Source organism: Dendropsophus ebraccatus, chromosome 12, assembly GCF_027789765.1.
Source record: "Dendropsophus ebraccatus isolate aDenEbr1 chromosome 12, aDenEbr1.pat, whole genome shotgun sequence".
NCBI lineage: Eukaryota > Metazoa > Chordata > Amphibia > Anura > Hylidae > Dendropsophus > Dendropsophus ebraccatus.
The window spans coordinates 30,397,119-30,414,627 of NC_091465.1; the positions used below are offsets into that span (position 1 = coordinate 30,397,119).

Consider the following 17,509-nt stretch of genomic DNA (forward strand, 5'->3'; position numbering starts at 1 on the left):
TTATATGGGTTTATGTAAGGGGGTATTCCTTCTCTTTACTTGGTCATACAAAAATAATTCTGTCTGTTGACCTAAGGTTCACAGGAAAGTACTGTGTTAGTCGTATGTGTCATGAAACCAGATGAATTGACATCACTCTTGCCATTCTTCAATATCCATATCCATTTAATACTCTTCCCCATCAGTAACATTTTAATTCGACTGAAACCTGTAACGTTGTGAGGAAATGCGACACATCATCTGCCCTGTAATCTGTCACTGCTGGCCTCCCAAACATACTCCTGTGGCAACGCCAGGGCCAATTCCGTAAATAATTCTAGAGATCTGGGACAGGACTTCTCATAGCTGAGCCAGAGCCTACCCCTATCCCACACACATCTGCTCTGCTGCAAGCCAATAAACACAAGCTGTTAGGAGACCGTATCCTGGGCACAGAATGGGCATTTGCGCGCATCAAGGTGTGCCCAGCTCACATGTAGCAGTACAACGGATGCAAAAATACATATAGGCTGAAATGATACCAGTTAACCCATCATGCTGGATAGCTATACCAACATATAGAACAATACAACCAGCCTTTTTCTTTACAGGAGGGTGTTATTCTACCAAGCGCGTCTGGATATATATGGATTGTTCAGTTTTAGAGCATATACAGGCGATTTCTCTGATATTTTCAAATTCTTCCAATAACCTATGGAAAGAGCGCTTACTCTCTAGTGCCACCTATTGGAGCACCATAGAACAAGACCCTTTCTTCTGGAGGAGGGCTAGTTAACATATTCAAAGGGGAGCTTGCAAGGTATATAAGATTCTATTCGCCTTTTGGTGCTCTCCTGAAGGATTACCTTTTCCTTCTACTTACCTAATCAGCCTTGGATAACCTGACTCCAATGGGGATTTTACTTTTTTTGTGATGCCCCCTGCTTTTCACCGAATAGTCAGATCACCTAGAACTTTACTTTAAAATAGGGTGTGAAAGCTAAGCAAAGGGGTTGTGTTTAGGAGCGTCATATTTACACCCCCCTGAGCATGATTTACCCCCCCCCCCAGCCTCCTAATCATATCCCCTTATGGTCAATTTACAATGAGCGATTATAGTTCATATTTTCGTAATAACGATCGCATTTGAGCGATAATCGGCCAGTGTAAACACCGCTAACGATCAAGCGACTAGTGAGAAATCGTTCATCGGATTTATTGACATGTTCTCAAATCATCGTTGACTGATAATTCGCATATCGCTTCGTCTAAGCAGTCTTTCACAGATTAACCCTAGTGTGTGAGATGGCCTTAAACGATCTTAAAAAGATCTAAAAAACTTTTTTTTTTTTTTTGGATTTATCGCTTCGTCTAAACACTGATTGGCATAAAAAACTAATTGTTGCTGCAAAATCGTTAAACGATCAATTGGGCGATTTATCACTCTAAACGGTCTAAACGGACCATTAGTCTGCCATCCACACCCTATTTTGCAATAAAGTTCCCACCCATCTGACTATTTGGTGATAAGTACAGATAGTAAACACAAAAAAACCTATATCTTGGAAACTGTGTGTGGTATGTAGCTAAAAAGTAAAAACAACATTGGAATCAGGACACCCAGAACTATAATCAGTATAAGATACTGTTTTTGGACTGGTTCCCTTTAAACTAGCAGTGCTATAGCTTAACTATGCAGATGTTATAGTTGCACAATGATGCAGTTACACTAGAAGAAGCTATTCGGCTAAACATGTGAAAGCTCCATTTGTATAGTGTTGGTCTATGGATGTGTGTTTTGTCTTAGGGCTATGGAGCTCTAAGTTTTTGTGGACTCTCACAGTGAATTCTTTGCCGACAGGTCTATATCATATGACCCCTGTCTCCACGTATTTGAGAAATGTTCCCTTTGACACCATTTGCACGTGGGTGGCCTGGAAATGAGTGCCGTTATTCAGAATTATACTGCGTATATGGCAGGTCAGACCTAGCACAGAGCCTGCGCCGTTAGTATTAGGGGCATTCATCATGAGCCATATAGGGTTTCTAAGAATATGTCGCAGACATTGCTCAGATTGATGACATTCTTCTCTACGACAGTATTGCGTCGCAGCGATGGCGGAGCGTCTCTGTTTGTGTTTGTCAGCCGCGGGTAACTGTGTCTGTGTGTGGGTAGCTTCTGGCTCCCTCTCCAAGCCTGTAGGTTCCTGCCCTTCCTTGTCTGTAATGTTCCTGGCAGAAGCACTCGCTGAAGGTTGAATGGCGACTTGCCAGTGTTTGTGTTTGCAGAAATCGTGACCGAGCACACTGTCTGTGACTTTGTACAAACTTTGCCCGTGCTTGTTTGTCTGCCCTCTATGCCACAACGCAGCTTTACGAGACGCTCGCTGTAAGACATGGCCAAATATAGTTTGCCATCTGTATATATATATATATATATATATATATATATATATATATATATTTATTTCTAACGTAGAACCTGGATAATTGCTTCATTAATATAGCGCCGACTTATTCCGCAGCAGTCCGGTGACGCTAGATGTAGTCGTCCAAAAAGAAAAATTTCTGTATGCCCATAGCAGCCCTATTAGAGAAGCTTTTATAGAAATCCAAACCACCAAGGAGCTCCGGACACATAGAGTTAATCTTTCCAATGACCCAGAACAATAAGCACAATTGCCATAAATCTAGTAATTGTGAAAAACGCGTCTTCATTTATGCAGACACAGGAACACGGTATAATTGGCGTGCGCCGTACGCCGCTCATGCACAGCAAGCCCTTTCTCTGACGGTAGCGTGTTCCTGTAAGATGCTGCATCTATTCTATAACAAGCTCTTGATAGATGAGAATTTGAAGCTTCCAATGACAGCCTGCCTCTTCCTTCCTGCCGTGTGCAGCAGTATCAGGCTCCCAGCCTCCCCCAGCCACATAATAGGAGGGTATTGATTGGAAATCTGTGCAGGGGGACGCTGTAATTGTATATTAGATATTTGCGTTGGCTCGCAGAGCTTCACTAATGCAAAAGAGTCTGACGTTTCCGTAGCATCCGCAAGCAGAAGGGCAGAGAAGTGGAAGAGACAGGCAGGCAGAGGAGGCGAGACAGTCGCGAAGGCAGAGAGAGACAGCCAAGGAGGCGAGGAGAGAGAGAGGCAGGGAGCGCAGGGAATACGTAGACCAGGGCTGTTGTAGAAGCATTTGGAAAAGAGGCTGACGAGAATTTCAGGCTTCTTTTGTAGTTGTTCAGCATCAGGGGTTGAAAGCTGTGGAAACACACAGGGGACAGATGATGAATCTCAGTAAGAATAACCTGCATTTAATATTTTTATGGCTCCAGATCATTTCATTGATTCCCTCCCCGGCTGATGCACCACACGGGGGGTGACGGAAATCATTGTTGTCTTAGTGGGTAGTGGGTTGCTAGTCCGTCTCCTTTCATTTTTTGCATGTTTTTTTTTTTTTTATGATTTCTGTTTCCTTAACCCTTTCTGTGCTAAGTATCATACAGCGTATTATTATTGGACTTTATTTCACATTCTCCTTTTTTTTTTTTTTTTCATCGTAGATGACTTTTTAGGGAAGAAGCGAGAATGCTCTCCCAACAGTAACAGCGAGTGCCCGCTGGAAAGCAAGAAAGCCAGAAGCGAGTCTCCGAAGGGTAAGTGGCACCCCGTGCACTTCCTTAAAGCTGATTGCAAGTGGGGTGGGGTGGTGGTGGTGGGGGGGTGGGGTGGCTGTAAGGCTTGTAGAGGGGCGTGGATGGAGGGAGGGAGAGTTGTCAAGGTGATGTGTTTGTGGAGTGTCAAAGTGTAACAGGAGGGAGGAGGAGAAGGGCTACCGAGTGGATAAGAATGGCTCATTAGCCCACCCTCTCATTGCTATCAGGGACATCGCTCCTCCGTGCCCTAATGATTTGCTCTGCATGCAGATGGGTGTTAATGAGGCGGCTAAAACTTTACATGATGTCAGCCCAGACATTAAGCCGCGATCCAATCCATTCTGAGCTGCCAACAAGAGACTGGATGAGGAAGGGCAGTGTCAGATTGAAAGGGCTTTTGGCAGCTGCTGCCGCACTCTTAATGTGTACGGATCTAGGGGTGAATTCTCAGTAAGCACTTCCTTCCCCCGCAATCTTATTCCTCTTATTTACATTTTATTAGAACGCTATTCCGGAGCTCGTTCTATTGAATCATCCATAGAGACAAGGGGCTCGTAACTTTTCTCGCACTTGGATCAAATTTGAAATTCAAGTATCGGCTTTGGGACTTTTTGCCAATTTTCTAATATTTTTTTTTTTTCCCCTTCAAACTTTGTTAAAGGAAATTTTAGTCCTGTACATTAAAAAAACATATTCCATATTGTATTTTTTTACAGTTGTTAATGTTTTGTCATACTGGGATGTGATTTTTGTTTTTCAATTTGTAATTCATGATTATTGCAATTTTATTGATTATAGGCTTTTTTTTGTATATTATCAAAGAATTAACAGAATGCCTGGAACCCTTTAAGTAGATTTTTTTTTTTAGCTCTTTATGCTAGTTTATAGAAATGCAAATGTACCACATGAGGAGTCCTGGTCTAGGGCTGGGTTTACACATAGTTTTTGGGTCAGCATGACCATAACCAGGAGGTATAAAACATAGAAAAAGTAGCAACTCTTTCCATTGTAGTTTGTCAGTGTCACTTCTACTCCGAGATATCTTCTGCATGCGTATATGTGTTGTATTCAACAGCATTGCATGAATTTATATAGGGAGGTCAGAAATGCCATAAATGTGACAGACCCCATTATACTGGGATATACTGGGGATAGTTTAAATACATGCCTCTTATACCTGTAATGGCTCCTTTAAGAGCAGAACCCATGATACCAGTGTTAACAGTGCCTAGTAGGACTTTGACACAAGAGAACCCAGTCTTATCATCCAACCCCCACCAATTCCTATTAGAAAAATTCTCCGTAATGAACATTTGTTGGAGTTTGGATTCGAGGAATCTCGCCGACCAAGAACTCACGTGGTTAATTACGATGCGGTTAAAAAAATAAAAAAAAGTAGATGGAAAAAACCTAGCAATTAATTCTCTAAGCTTCTGTTCACGCTACCAAACAAAATTAATCAGAAATAATTAGTGTTTTTATTTTTGGAGTCTCTGTAGATTCCTTCCTTTGTTTTGAGGTCTCCTTGAATCTTTCTCATTATGAGACAGCCCTGGCACAATGAACCCAGTCGGTGGCCTTGAAATCTTTGACGTTAACCCCTTTTCTTGCCAGGCCCTTACAGGGCGGCTTTGTCTGCAGGTAAAAGCTTCCACAATATCTCAGTTTAGAAAGAGATCCCTCTAAGGAAGAACATAGTGCCAGATTCAGCTCTGATACATATACGTTGCTTTGAGGTTATATATTTTTTTATTATTATTTTTTGTTTCGGCCTTCCCCATATAGGGGCAGCAAGTCTTGCCAAAATGAAGCTAATACATTTTATTGATCCAAATAATAACGCATTTCAGAGCTTCTCCATGTTGCCCCCTCATATAGGGGGTCATGTGACAAATTAAATAGGCTAAAATTATTAATATTAAAACCACTTGCTTTTTGTTCAGGGTTGAACGCATCACCATTGACTTCCAGGTAGGCCGCACCAGGGGCCATTTTCACCTAATAGACAACAATGCAAAGAGTTAGGCTCCAGTGGAAAACTTTTTAAGGCAACCAGGCTCCTGGGATCTGTCCAGTCTTGCATTAGGTATTCATTTCAAACTAGGCCATTTAGGGAATAAGATTTCTAGGAACGGATGAGGAGTGTTTAAATAGAATTCTGTGATTTCAGTAAGGACTGACACAACATTGAGCGAGCAGAATCAAAGGGAGGGAAGGTAAATCTATGTATAGCAGAAAGACCTCACACACGGGGATGGTTTAAGCATTGATTTTGTACTTGGGATTAAGGGAAATGCAATATTTTATATAGGGACCATAATAGCTATACTATACTAGTAATATATTATATGATTAGTGGGCTGGCTGTCCAACTAATCCACGACCCTTTCAACCTTTCCAGCTGCCGGGAAGACAGCACTGCAGACGCTAAATGTCTGGTCCTGAAAGCTGACTCTTCTCCTTCCGTCACCAGATAATTGTTCTTCTGCAGAGGGGAAGATACAGACAGATGCTGCTGTCTGCTCCGTCCATCGCCTTCCTGGTGCCTCTTGGAGATTTGGCTGGATCACTGTCCAGTCTTGGGCCATATTAGCTGGTAATGACCAAGGCAGACACAGGAAAGCTGTGGTGAGCTTGGTATTAGTGATGGCTGAGTGCACGTAAAGCTCCCGATCAAGGCTTGTCTGGCCTATTGGTGATTACAGCCCCTGTCTTGGCATTTTCTCTTTTTTTTAATCCAGAAATTTGATCAGATTATGGTATCAGCCTGTATTCTTCCAGATCTCTTTATCAGCAATCATGTAATCTCCTTAAATAGCTTCTAATGACCAATAACACGTGGCTGAAAATTTCATGTGCATAGTCGCCTACTGATCACTGTCAGAGTAAACCTACAGAGTAAAACCTCCAAAAAAAACGCATTAATAGGATTAATTAGGAGTAAAAACCATGGTCTCCAACCTGTGTCTCTGCAGCTCTTGTGGTACTACAACTCCCAGCAAGCTCTGACAGCCTTGTTCTGTTTGCAGAGAATCACTAAACGCATTGAAAACTCTTAGAAAACGTCTTTTGCCCACTTGCGGCAGGACCTTTTGGAGACAGACTGCTTGAGGATTATCAGACCATATTGAATTAGTCTGATACCTTTGGCAGAAGAATGGTAATTGACACTTCTTAATGCCACATAAAATCCCCTTAATTTTCCACCTAACACCAGAACAAGCTACCAATAGGAGTACCAGAACCCTGGTGCAGATTTACTAATTCTGCCATGTAGTTCCAAGTTTACAATATCTAAGTAGACAGTGTTAGTGAGACTGCCCTTTAGATTAGAATGGCCAGAGACAGTATGCAGCCTCCCGAATGTGGATTACAAAAGTAGTGACATCCGTCACCATTAGAGATGAGCAAATCTTCTGAATCTTGGTCCAGCTCTTGAATTGGCCATCAAATTACCATTGTATCTTATTTAGATTAAAAAGGAGTACAGTAGCACAGTCACCCATCAAAGACAGGAGACCCTGCCTTTATGCACATGTAGGCCTCGCTCCTTAGTTAACACTCTCTTAGCCAGGCGCAGAGCAGGTATGGAGGTAAGTGGTGATGCATATAGCATTGCCACTTGCCCATGGATGGCCACACACATTTGCTGGTCTGGGTTAACTGAGTAGTAGCATACAGTGTACAGGAGCAGGGACTCTTTCCTTTGAGAGGAGTCCCTACTCTGGACCATGTGTTGCTTGCAACAAATACCAACATTCAGATATCCCATTAGGAAGAATCCTAATTTTGTGGGGAAATATGAAGTTTAGAATTGGTATACTAATCTTTTGTTGTTATCTGTTTTTTGTGTTCTGAGAGTAGGAGATATGTTGGGGACCATTGGTATGGTGGAGACATCTCAGTAGCCAGGTTTAGTGATATCAAGGATGCCATTAAATATTGGTTTATAAGTTCTCTTCTATAAAGCGCTCGACAATTAGGTTGACCAAAATCGTTCCAGCTTTTTCGTCCATTTCTTTTGCCGGAATCTGTAGCCGGCGATCACTTTACAAAGGCAACAAACATTGTGGCCTTCAGACAGTCTTGTTTCTATTCATTGTACAGTCCTTGCAAAAAGTCTCTCAGTAAATCATTTGATGCTTTTTTTTTTTTTTTTTTATAGAGAGAGTAGTATATTTTGTTTGGTTGTTTTGTGTCCTGGAAGCGTCACACTCTCCCATCTTTATCAATGTAATTGCGTTTTCTTTCCCCCAAGGCTGATTCTGCCTATTTCCAGAAAGGTCACTGAGTACCTCGTGTGCAGGTGACGGAATACTATAAATATACACGCGGGGCGTCTGGAGAGGCATCTTTGATTAGTCTGCGTACCCAGGTGTGCAGCTATATTGCCGGGCCTTTAGAAAATGAGGAGCATGGTGCAGGTGTGGAGATGGAGAATATTGTGTTATGTCCTATATCAGGGCTGGACAAATTATTATTAATAAGATTTTAGGAGCCGCTCCGACCAAACCAGGAGGCGGTTTGATTCTATTTTTGTAGCCAGACAATTACGGCGCCCATTGACATCAATAAAAAATACTACAGAAAGTTAGGCACCACCATCAAATTTTTAGGCATGCTGCCCAACCTTGCTCTGTGTTTACTGCTGATGCCTTTCCTACAGATTGTAGGATAAGAAGCTGAAAGAACATGTAACTCCAGATGGGTCTGTCTTCTGGTCTTTTGATCGGTCCAGAATCTGCCAATCTAATGTTATCTTTTGGTCATATGGTGCACCTAATGTTTGGTCTCCAAATATTGTGTTGGGTTCCACAGTCCATCTTGTTTATTCCATTCAATATAGCAGTGGAAATAGCATTGTTTCAGCTCTCACAGAGTCATTTTCAAGCCAGTCTGTTGTGAAATGAGATATTCTGAAAGAACCCAGGGTGGAAACTTGCAGGAGTGCTGTGGGAGGGATGTGGGTAGGGTGGGAGGACTGTGATAGAGAACTGAGGAAAAGCAAGGCAGAATAAAGGCCCCCATACACCTTCAATAACTGATGGACGACCATTCCTGTGTTCTCTATGGGGATAGTACCATGCAGAAAACCCTATGGACTGATGAACAGTAGTGGGCACATTCATATTCTATTAACTTTCCTTCATTTCTAGCTTTGGTGTTTCCATTATTTAGCCTAATGTTGTTAATTGTTATATAGACACATGCAAAATTTGTCATTCTTTAAGGGACCAAAAAAGTTAATATTTTTACTTTTACTTGTAGAAAACTCACAGACTCCTTTGTTGGAGGAGCCATTAGCTCAAATGACCCCAGAGGAGCACTACAGACGTATGATGTCGGCACTCAATGAGCATGGCAGTTTCGAGGAGCAGCAGCAACGGCTGTACCAGCTAGCCAACACCATGGCAGTACCTACCCACAGTGGTAAGAATGGTGAACTTTAGTCACGTTATGTGCAAATTCAAACAATGATATGACATGTATACTATAATTAAAGAGAATTGGGCATGAGAAAAATTGTTTAAATGATATTTTTATGTTTAAGAATTATTTTATTTCTTCTAATTTTCAGTTTTTCGGTGTATATTGTAAAATAGTTTTTTTTTGTTTTCATTCTGGACACTAAGCCTAATAACAAGCTGTCATTTTGTAATTTCAAGAGAAAACTTTTCAGCAGTATCACATGCAGAATTATATATATGGGAAGGAATCGGGACACTCACAATAGGTTATGGTCAGAACTTACACTCCTTAGCTCCTGCGCAATGACCTCTGCACAGGTCACAAAGCATGCCTAGAAAACTCTTCAATATAGTCTATTGTGTGCTTTGTCCATGGGAGTTACTGTAAAGCAGTAAGCTATCGCTTTGGCTGTCCAGGCATGATGGGAGTTGTAGTTTTGCAACAGCTGGAGGGCTGAAGGTTCCCCTTCCCTGCTGTAAAGCATATCTCTAAATGCTGTGCAGAAATATTATGCAATATGGCTGCACCTATAAATAAAATACACAAAAAGAAGTAGAAAAAAATTACAATCAGACAATAGAAACTGATTGGAAATGTTTCAATATCTGGATCTAATCTGTAAAAAAAAATCTAGGTGAAACATTACCTTTAAAAGGGTAGCCTCATCTTATATATTAAAAGCATATTGCCATGATCTCCCTATTTTTTCCTGTACAGCAACTCTAGAGAACCGCTGTGCTGGGAATTGGATTGTGGCGCCATTCAAGTGAATCAGCTGACTGCAGTTCCCCGATGGGGGTGGGGGGTGCCGCTGTGTAGGAAAACTTAGAGGGGAAGCAGTGCTACACCATAGATTGGGCCACATCAGTCATAAAGTAATATAACATGAGAAAATCTTTTCAATTTACAATTTTAGTTTTAGGCGCTCTAATGTTCATTCATAGACCTTTCATTTATTATACTATGAGAACACAGGAGAACCTGAACACAGGAGGATATTGATACTGAGGAGCCTATCCATAGGCATGCTGCCGTTTGCGGTGATAGTGGTAAAGACAGTCACTTAAAGTAACAGCAGCTGTTTTCACAGGGATGAGGCTGGGAGTCGGGAGCGCAGATTTTAATAAATCAAGGCCGCCGCTCTGCTCACCCGTTAGGGCTTTGATTTATTAAAATCATTACTCTCAATCGTGATGGAGAGTCAAGGGGTGGCCTTGATTTATTAAAATGTACCAGCCCGAGGGTGGGGGAAGGGATCCACATCCTCGGCTAGTGACGGATTCCTTGATAAGAGCTGGAAACCAGCTCACTTTATCAGCAATACAGATATGATATAGCTTCTTCATAATAATAGTAAGAATCACTTAGATAAAATAAAAGACACATGTTTGAATACTTTATATTCATGTAAGGGGCAATAACACAAACTCTGGGGGACAGCAGGTAAAAGAAAAATATATAATATACAGCACGGTTCATGTAAAATGTAGTATTTACAATAATGTAATAAACATAATACTCTGTCAGCACCCCCTAGTGGACAGATTCACATAAAAAATTCAATACATGTGAACATGCACATACACCATAGGGGGGAAGTTGAGGGCTTTTACTGTCAGCATTATTTATTAAGTGCAATCCATACTGCAGCTGGATCTATAGAAGAGGTTATTGCATGTACATGTGTATCTTGTATAAATTAATATTCTCCTGCTAGAGAGTATAGGATCTGTCCGAGTGAGGATTTCATTATACTATTGTGTGACTCCCCATCTGACTCAAAACTATGACTCCCATCATGGAGGGCATGAAGCCACAGGTTGGGGATCATTGTATTATACATTGCCAAAGGCTCTCTTGGCATGATGGGAGTGGTAGTTTTGCGGTGACTTCAGATCCACAGGTTGGGGAACATTGCACTATGCAGATTACTGGGTGGATCATGATTAGAATCAGCTTGCTGTAGTTAGGGGGGAGCATGCTGAGGAATTTGTAAAATATTCCTGAAATGATGTTTTCATTTTGGCCACTAAGCCTAATAACAAGCTGACACTTTGTAATTTTAAGAGAAAACTTTTCAGCAGTACTCTTCATAGCATCACATGCAGGATTATGGTAAAGGGGGGAAAAAATATGTATAGATAGGATGGAATCAGGATACTCACAGTAGGTGATGGTCAGAACTCACCCTCCTCACCCACTGCACAATGATCTCTGCATAGGTCACAGAGCATGAAGCCACAGTTTGGGGACAATCGCACTATACATTTGTGAAGGCTGTCATGGCGTGATGGGAGTTGTAGTTTTGCAGCGGCTTGAGATCCACAGGTTGAGGAACACTGTACTATGCAGATCACTGGGTGGATCAGCTTGGTGTAGTGAGGGTGGGGGGAGTAAGTTGGGGTAAAAAAAGGCTGTCAGGTGTAGGGGGATCGGAGTTTCCATTTCCGCCTGGATTAGGAGTGAAGATTTGCCATGCAGAATAACATCATACGGTTTTTACTGTTTATGGATCTTGGAGCCAGACGGTTTGTTGTGTATCGGCTCCTATGAGAGGGCAGATTATCATTGCATCAGGATGCGGTGCTACCTCCCAGGCAGGTTTGATAAATGCATATTGTGTCAGATGGCAGGATGGCTGGCGCCACGCTGTGTAGGGACTGAGTGCATTTAATACCTACCTGTATATAGTGACTACTAGGAGATATCAATAATTAAAAGTGATTTTTCCAAGGCCTAGGAGGGATAGGTGAGTGCATTATAAATCACTTTATAGGGTGAGGCAATGTTTAAAGCGTGCCCTCTGGTCGCTCTTCCCGGCAATCGTGATACAAATGCAGATCCATGAAGATTTTTATCTCCGCTTTCTCCTGTCTAGTATTAATCCTGCCTTCTGATCCTGGCTTTACCCGCAGCCTCCTGGGCTTAAAGTGTCACTCCATGTGATGTTTCCAGCTGTCAGAGAGGCGGCCTGCCTTCTGCACATTCAGAGAGGCGGTGTGGGACTGAGTCAGGGCACCACATCCGGGCCTGTCACTGATAGCAAGCCAGTTAAGCGACACGTCAGCTGAAGTTACAGAAACGCTGCGAGGATTTTAATAGAAGACAACGTTTACCCATGTCCATTGATCTTCAAGCATCACACGTTAAATATGATAGTCTGTAATATATTCCGTATCCACTGGTGAATATGTTATGCCAGTTGCAGGAACCATTTTTACATCTGTATTACAGACACAAGTCTTAGTCTAAAGACGCAGATTGAAGCATTATAGACCCCAGGGCCAGCTCCATGTTTTTGTGGCCCTCGGGCGACAGAATCTCAGCGGGCCCCTTATCCATCCACTATGCACCCATCATCCACACACTATGCACCCATCATCCATCCACTATGCACAATCACTTGAGACACCACTAGCATACACAAACACACCTTATTGACACAGACACTGACTGACTCTGCCTTAGGGTATGTTCACATCTCATTTTTTGCCGCACGTCGGGCTACACGTCAGGAATCTGTGAAAAAAGGATGCCGGCATGCGGCCGACGGCCACATGATGGCCACATTGACTTAAATGAGCAGGACGGAGTCATTATGTGACCACGTTCTGCTTATTTTCCGGACGTACACTGCTTTTGTGCAGGACTCAAAAGCGTGGTCGACCATGCCGGGCTGCACGTCCGCATCCTTTTTTTCACTGATTCCTGACGTGTAGCCCAACATGCGGCCAACAACGAGATGTGAACATACCCTAACACACACTCACTCATTGAAACTGACTATCACACAGCACTTACAGCTCAGTCTTCTCCCTCTTTCTCTCTGTCTGGCTCTGTCAGTCCAGTGGTTAGGACAGGAGTGGAACCATTATAGAGATGCAAAAGTGAAGTCATGTCAAGGCTTAGGTAACCTATATTCATTGCCAGGAAAGTTAAGTATTGTTGCCATCCATTCCTCTTGGTGATTGAAGCTGTAATGGCGGCCATATTAGTTCTAACCACTGGAGATCAAATAGAATAAAGAAGATGTAAGGGGCCAGTGTCATCTTGTAGTATTTCAGTCCAGGGCAGCCTGGTACATGCTGTTGTCTTGCACCACGTAGCATCATATCCTCCCTACTGTGCTTTCCTCCCCGTCATTTGTCTTGTGCACAGTTTTTTTTCTTTGGCACTCCGCTGTGCCCTCAATGACCGTCCTGCCACTCCGCTCTGACAGAGGAAGCTGCGGTTGATAGCTTCTTGCAGGTCATTCTGAAGAGAATTGGAGATGTGGTTTGGGTTTGAAGGGCAGAATGTTTAAAGGGATGTCAACCTTTCCTTTGCACACATTCTGTTGTTCCCTGTTATCAGCCACTGCGGAATGGAGACTCACTGTATTATTTGCTATTGTCTCTATTGATAATGTGTACTTTACATGCAAAGTACTCACTTAAAATACAGGTTTACATGCTGCTCTTTTATAGGCTTTTTGATGTAGGTTTTGTTCCCCCTTAAATCTGCAAAGAGCGGTCCCTTACTATGTGCACTGGCAGCGGTTACATATAACATAGCAGAGCCATCTCAGTACATTACAATAGCTATTCTGCAGCCGTTGCTAGGAAAGGGATGTGGTGCTTTAAGATTCTGCAATGTCCAAATGTAAATTTGATTATTATCTCTTGGTGGTCAGACAATTTTAGCTTGCAGACAATTCAGGCTTCTTCGCTAATGTCCCTTCCCCCTCCTATCTCTGTGGCTTGCGTTCCTAAAGCCGCCAGCTCTGACAGGCTATGACACCCCCGTGACTGCCAAGCATTGCAGCTGGGAAGCCCCCCCAGGCTGAACTGCCATATCTCATCTACACAGCGCATCTCACAGATCGCTCCGGATCCAGCTACACAGTTAGTAACCTCCAGCATCAGACTCTAGGATCTGTGGCAGGCAGACATAGCCCAAGTCAAAGCGCTACCTCCAGGCGAGATGATCAGCAACCCCCGCCCCCCCAAGAAGGCGAATACCCAAGCCGTGTTAATTGTGTCTGGGCCGGCTATTCCTATAATGAGCATTGATTGCTCCGTCGCCTCTTTGTCATTGTCACACACAGTCCCTGCCATAGCTGATGAATCTGTATACTTGCCATTGGTTTAGTGATAGATCTACCTTAAGGATATTCTGTTTGGCGTTGAAATAAATGTATGCCCATCGGATCACATGTGCAATGGCGGTCTAGTCATATCCTAATATTTTATTCACGTATCTTCCCTGGAAAATCAGTTTTTCCATTGCCAATAACTGGATGTGATCTGAAAGATTTAACCTTAATCTTGGCCTTACAGAGTTGGAGGGGGGCACTTGGCATCGGGGCCACAGATGGAAAAAGATTTTCTGTATGCTGATTTTTCCAGCCAGTATTAGGGCAATACTAACCATATTCAGGAGACAGATTTACTTGGTGGCTATGTTCTTGTCTATCCTGAAATTATAGCAAACAGAATGTATAGAGAACAGCGTTTTCTTTTTCTTTTTTTGGAAAGAGACTGAGTCCGTCCCTCCGCCCCTCTTGCAGCCCCCTACCCCGGGGGTGACTCACTTCGCTCCGTATGTTTGTAAGTTAAGAGCATGACTAGTTCCAATGGTAGAAAAACATGTGGTTTTGATTAAGTTCTGAGAGAAGGAGAGCGAAAAGGAGAGAAAAGAGACCGCTAAGGAAGGGAAAAGATAGAAAACCCGAACAAAGAAGGCAAAGAGATGGAGAAAGAGACTGATAAGGAGCAGGATGATGTCTGCGAGCAGCCAGGTAATGCTCCCACACGCTGGGATGAGTGAGGAATGTGCAGAAGGCGAGTTCACTCAGGGAAGGAAGGAGGATAGATTGCTCAGGATCTCTGTCAGTAGACGACTTGAAAATATTTTGCAGCACTCCAGGGTGTTTCAGCCTGACACAGTTTCCGCTCTTCTTTTGGCAGATCTGCTCCGGGCACGACAAGAAGTGGCAGCTGCTGTGGTGCGAAACCCAGGAGCAATGGAAGCTCACATCCCCACTTCCAGTAACTCCTCGAGCCAGCGGAGAAAGCAAGGCCTGCCGCAGCATCGGGACACCTCCCACTTCACTGACAGGTAGCGTATGACCTTGAATGATGGCATCATGTGTATGACATCTGTACGTCATAGATCCTAAATATAGGTGTCTTATAATTTTTATATGGTTATAAGTTTTATAAGTAAATTTGACGACAAATAGGATTTGCAGGGTATGGAGGAAAAGTTGCAGTGGTTTTAGATGTGTTATGTCTTTGTAGATGGATGTATACACCTTTGACAAAGATATAGTTTGGTGCCTTGGCCCTATGTGTATAAACTGATATAAGTGAACATCAAGCATGCGTGGGTTCGTCTGAGCCAAAGCGTGCAGCATTTAATTACCGGTGGCTGCAGAAGTTGGATGCAGCCCTAGGGAGTCCTGGAAAACATGGATATAGTCTATGGCCCTATGTATCCAGGCATTCTTAGGGCTGCATCCAGTTTCTTCAGCCACTGGTAATCAAATACCGAACGATTGAGTTCAGACGAACCCGAGCATGCTCAACGTTCGTTCATTTTTAATACTGGCCCATTGGTGTTCCCCTAGCACCCAGCAACTGGACCACATACCCCACCAGCTCCAACCATGAATGTATTACAAACTTGGGTCACGGCCAAGACTTGAGTCTATGATAGATGCAAAAACATGCATTTTACCCACACATGTACAACCGGCCTACAACATTAAAGTGAATGTACCACCAGGCCCAGGCTGAAGCACTAGAGGCGGGCTGTCCCAGCCTTAGTGGGGGGAAACCCTGGCCCCTCTATGATAGAGTTCCATTGATTCTAATGGAGTCACGTCATAGAGGGGCTGGGGTTTCTTCCCACTGGGGGTGGGTCGGCCCGCCTCCAGTGCTTCAGCCTGGGCCTGGTGGTACAGTCACTTTAAATTTCCTATCCTGTTGATTTGGACCCCAAAGATTAAAAGGGTCTCATCCGGTCTACTTATAGAGCAGTGTTCCCCACTGTGTCCCCCCCCCCCCCCCCCCAACTGTTTCAAACCTACAACTCAAAACCAGCAAACACAAGGTTCAGGCAACCCTGTCCTATAGCGTAAAGCCTAGAACAACGGTATTTGAGCAAACAACTAACATCCTTATTACTGTCTCGTTCTTATCGACTTCTTGAACAGATTTTGTGCTTGTGGCTTTTGTCTCACCTAATATCTAAAATAAAGGTTGCTAAATGGTAGGCGAGCGCAAGTTCAGGCTCATTTCCTGATAGCGGCTCATCCAGCATTTATGTGACAACGCGTACAAGCGTTGTGGGACCCCGCGCTAGCTAAGTAGCATTACAGATTGAAAGGTTAGTTATGTGTGAAAGTGAGTAAGAAATGGTGTGTGGGCAATTGCAACAGCCTCAGTGCACGGCACGAAGAGAGTGGGATTGTGCAAACTTCCACATATAGGTGTCTCGCACAGCGCCTCCACACACACGTGACAGGATTTAGGTAATCAGAACAGGTTCTAGCTAGAAATGACGGTTCTTGAAGTGATTTAAAGGGAAATGTGAGCATAAATGGAATGTTTCACCATGACTTTTTACTTTACCTGTACGATTGGCTGATTGCCATGAGTCCGAACCCTGGTGATCAGCACTTATGGGACAGTTAGGGACTTGCACTGTTACTACTAAAAATACAGTGATGGAAGGATGACCACTGGTAAACAATAGAAGTGTGGGGGCCTCCTAAAACAACTGGCTGTTGGGATTTAAATCCCAATGATCTAATATTGATGGCCTATTGGCCATTTATTTTAAAAGCCCAGAAAACCCCTCTAAGGTCTGTATCCCTGATGGTCTGTGCCAGAGAAGGCGTTGCTGCCAGGATCCCCGTTTTGGTCAACGGGAAAGAAGGGAGTTATCCGCATCCCAGATGTTCTAGGTTATATAAATGGTTAATGACGCCATCCCTGGTGGTCTAGGGCAGTTAGGAGATAAATTATAGAATCCCTGGTAGCCAAGGGCACAAAAGGGATTGTTTACATCCCTGATGGTCTAGAGCAGTGAATAGGTCAATGACACTATCCCTGGAGGTCCAGGACAATTAAAGGGTTTATGTTTACATCCCAGGTGGTCTAGGGCCAAGTGTAATATCAGTATTCTTGGTGATCTAGGGCAGAGAATGGAGTTATCCTTTTAATCGGTTATCCATATCTGGGATTCCCACTGATCCTTAAAATAGGGATCCCGAGCCTCCATTCCTAGCCACTGCGAAACCATGGATAGGAGAATTTTGAGTTGAGCGGTGGGTCATGCTTGTGCCATCCCTATCTATTCAAAGTTCATGGGGCAGATAGGAATGACTAAGAACAGCTTTAACCACTGCTGGCAGC

The 17,509-nt window shown here is 43.3% G+C and overlaps 1 protein-coding gene across 5 annotated transcripts in view; it reads left to right on the plus strand.

Moving 5' to 3' along the window:
* Nucleotides 1–17,509, plus strand: part of SAMD11 (sterile alpha motif domain containing 11) — a 141,823-nt gene that overhangs the window by 96,011 nt on the left and 28,303 nt on the right. For all 5 annotated transcript variants that reach the window (XM_069948690.1, XM_069948688.1, XM_069948689.1 and 2 more), the window contains exons 6-8: nucleotides 3,546–3,638; nucleotides 8,907–9,068; nucleotides 15,056–15,206. In XM_069948690.1, the coding sequence (XP_069804791.1) occupies nucleotides 3,546–3,638; nucleotides 8,907–9,068; nucleotides 15,056–15,206 (406 nt within the window). The remainder of the gene's footprint in view (nucleotides 1–3,545; nucleotides 3,639–8,906; nucleotides 9,069–15,055; nucleotides 15,207–17,509) is intronic.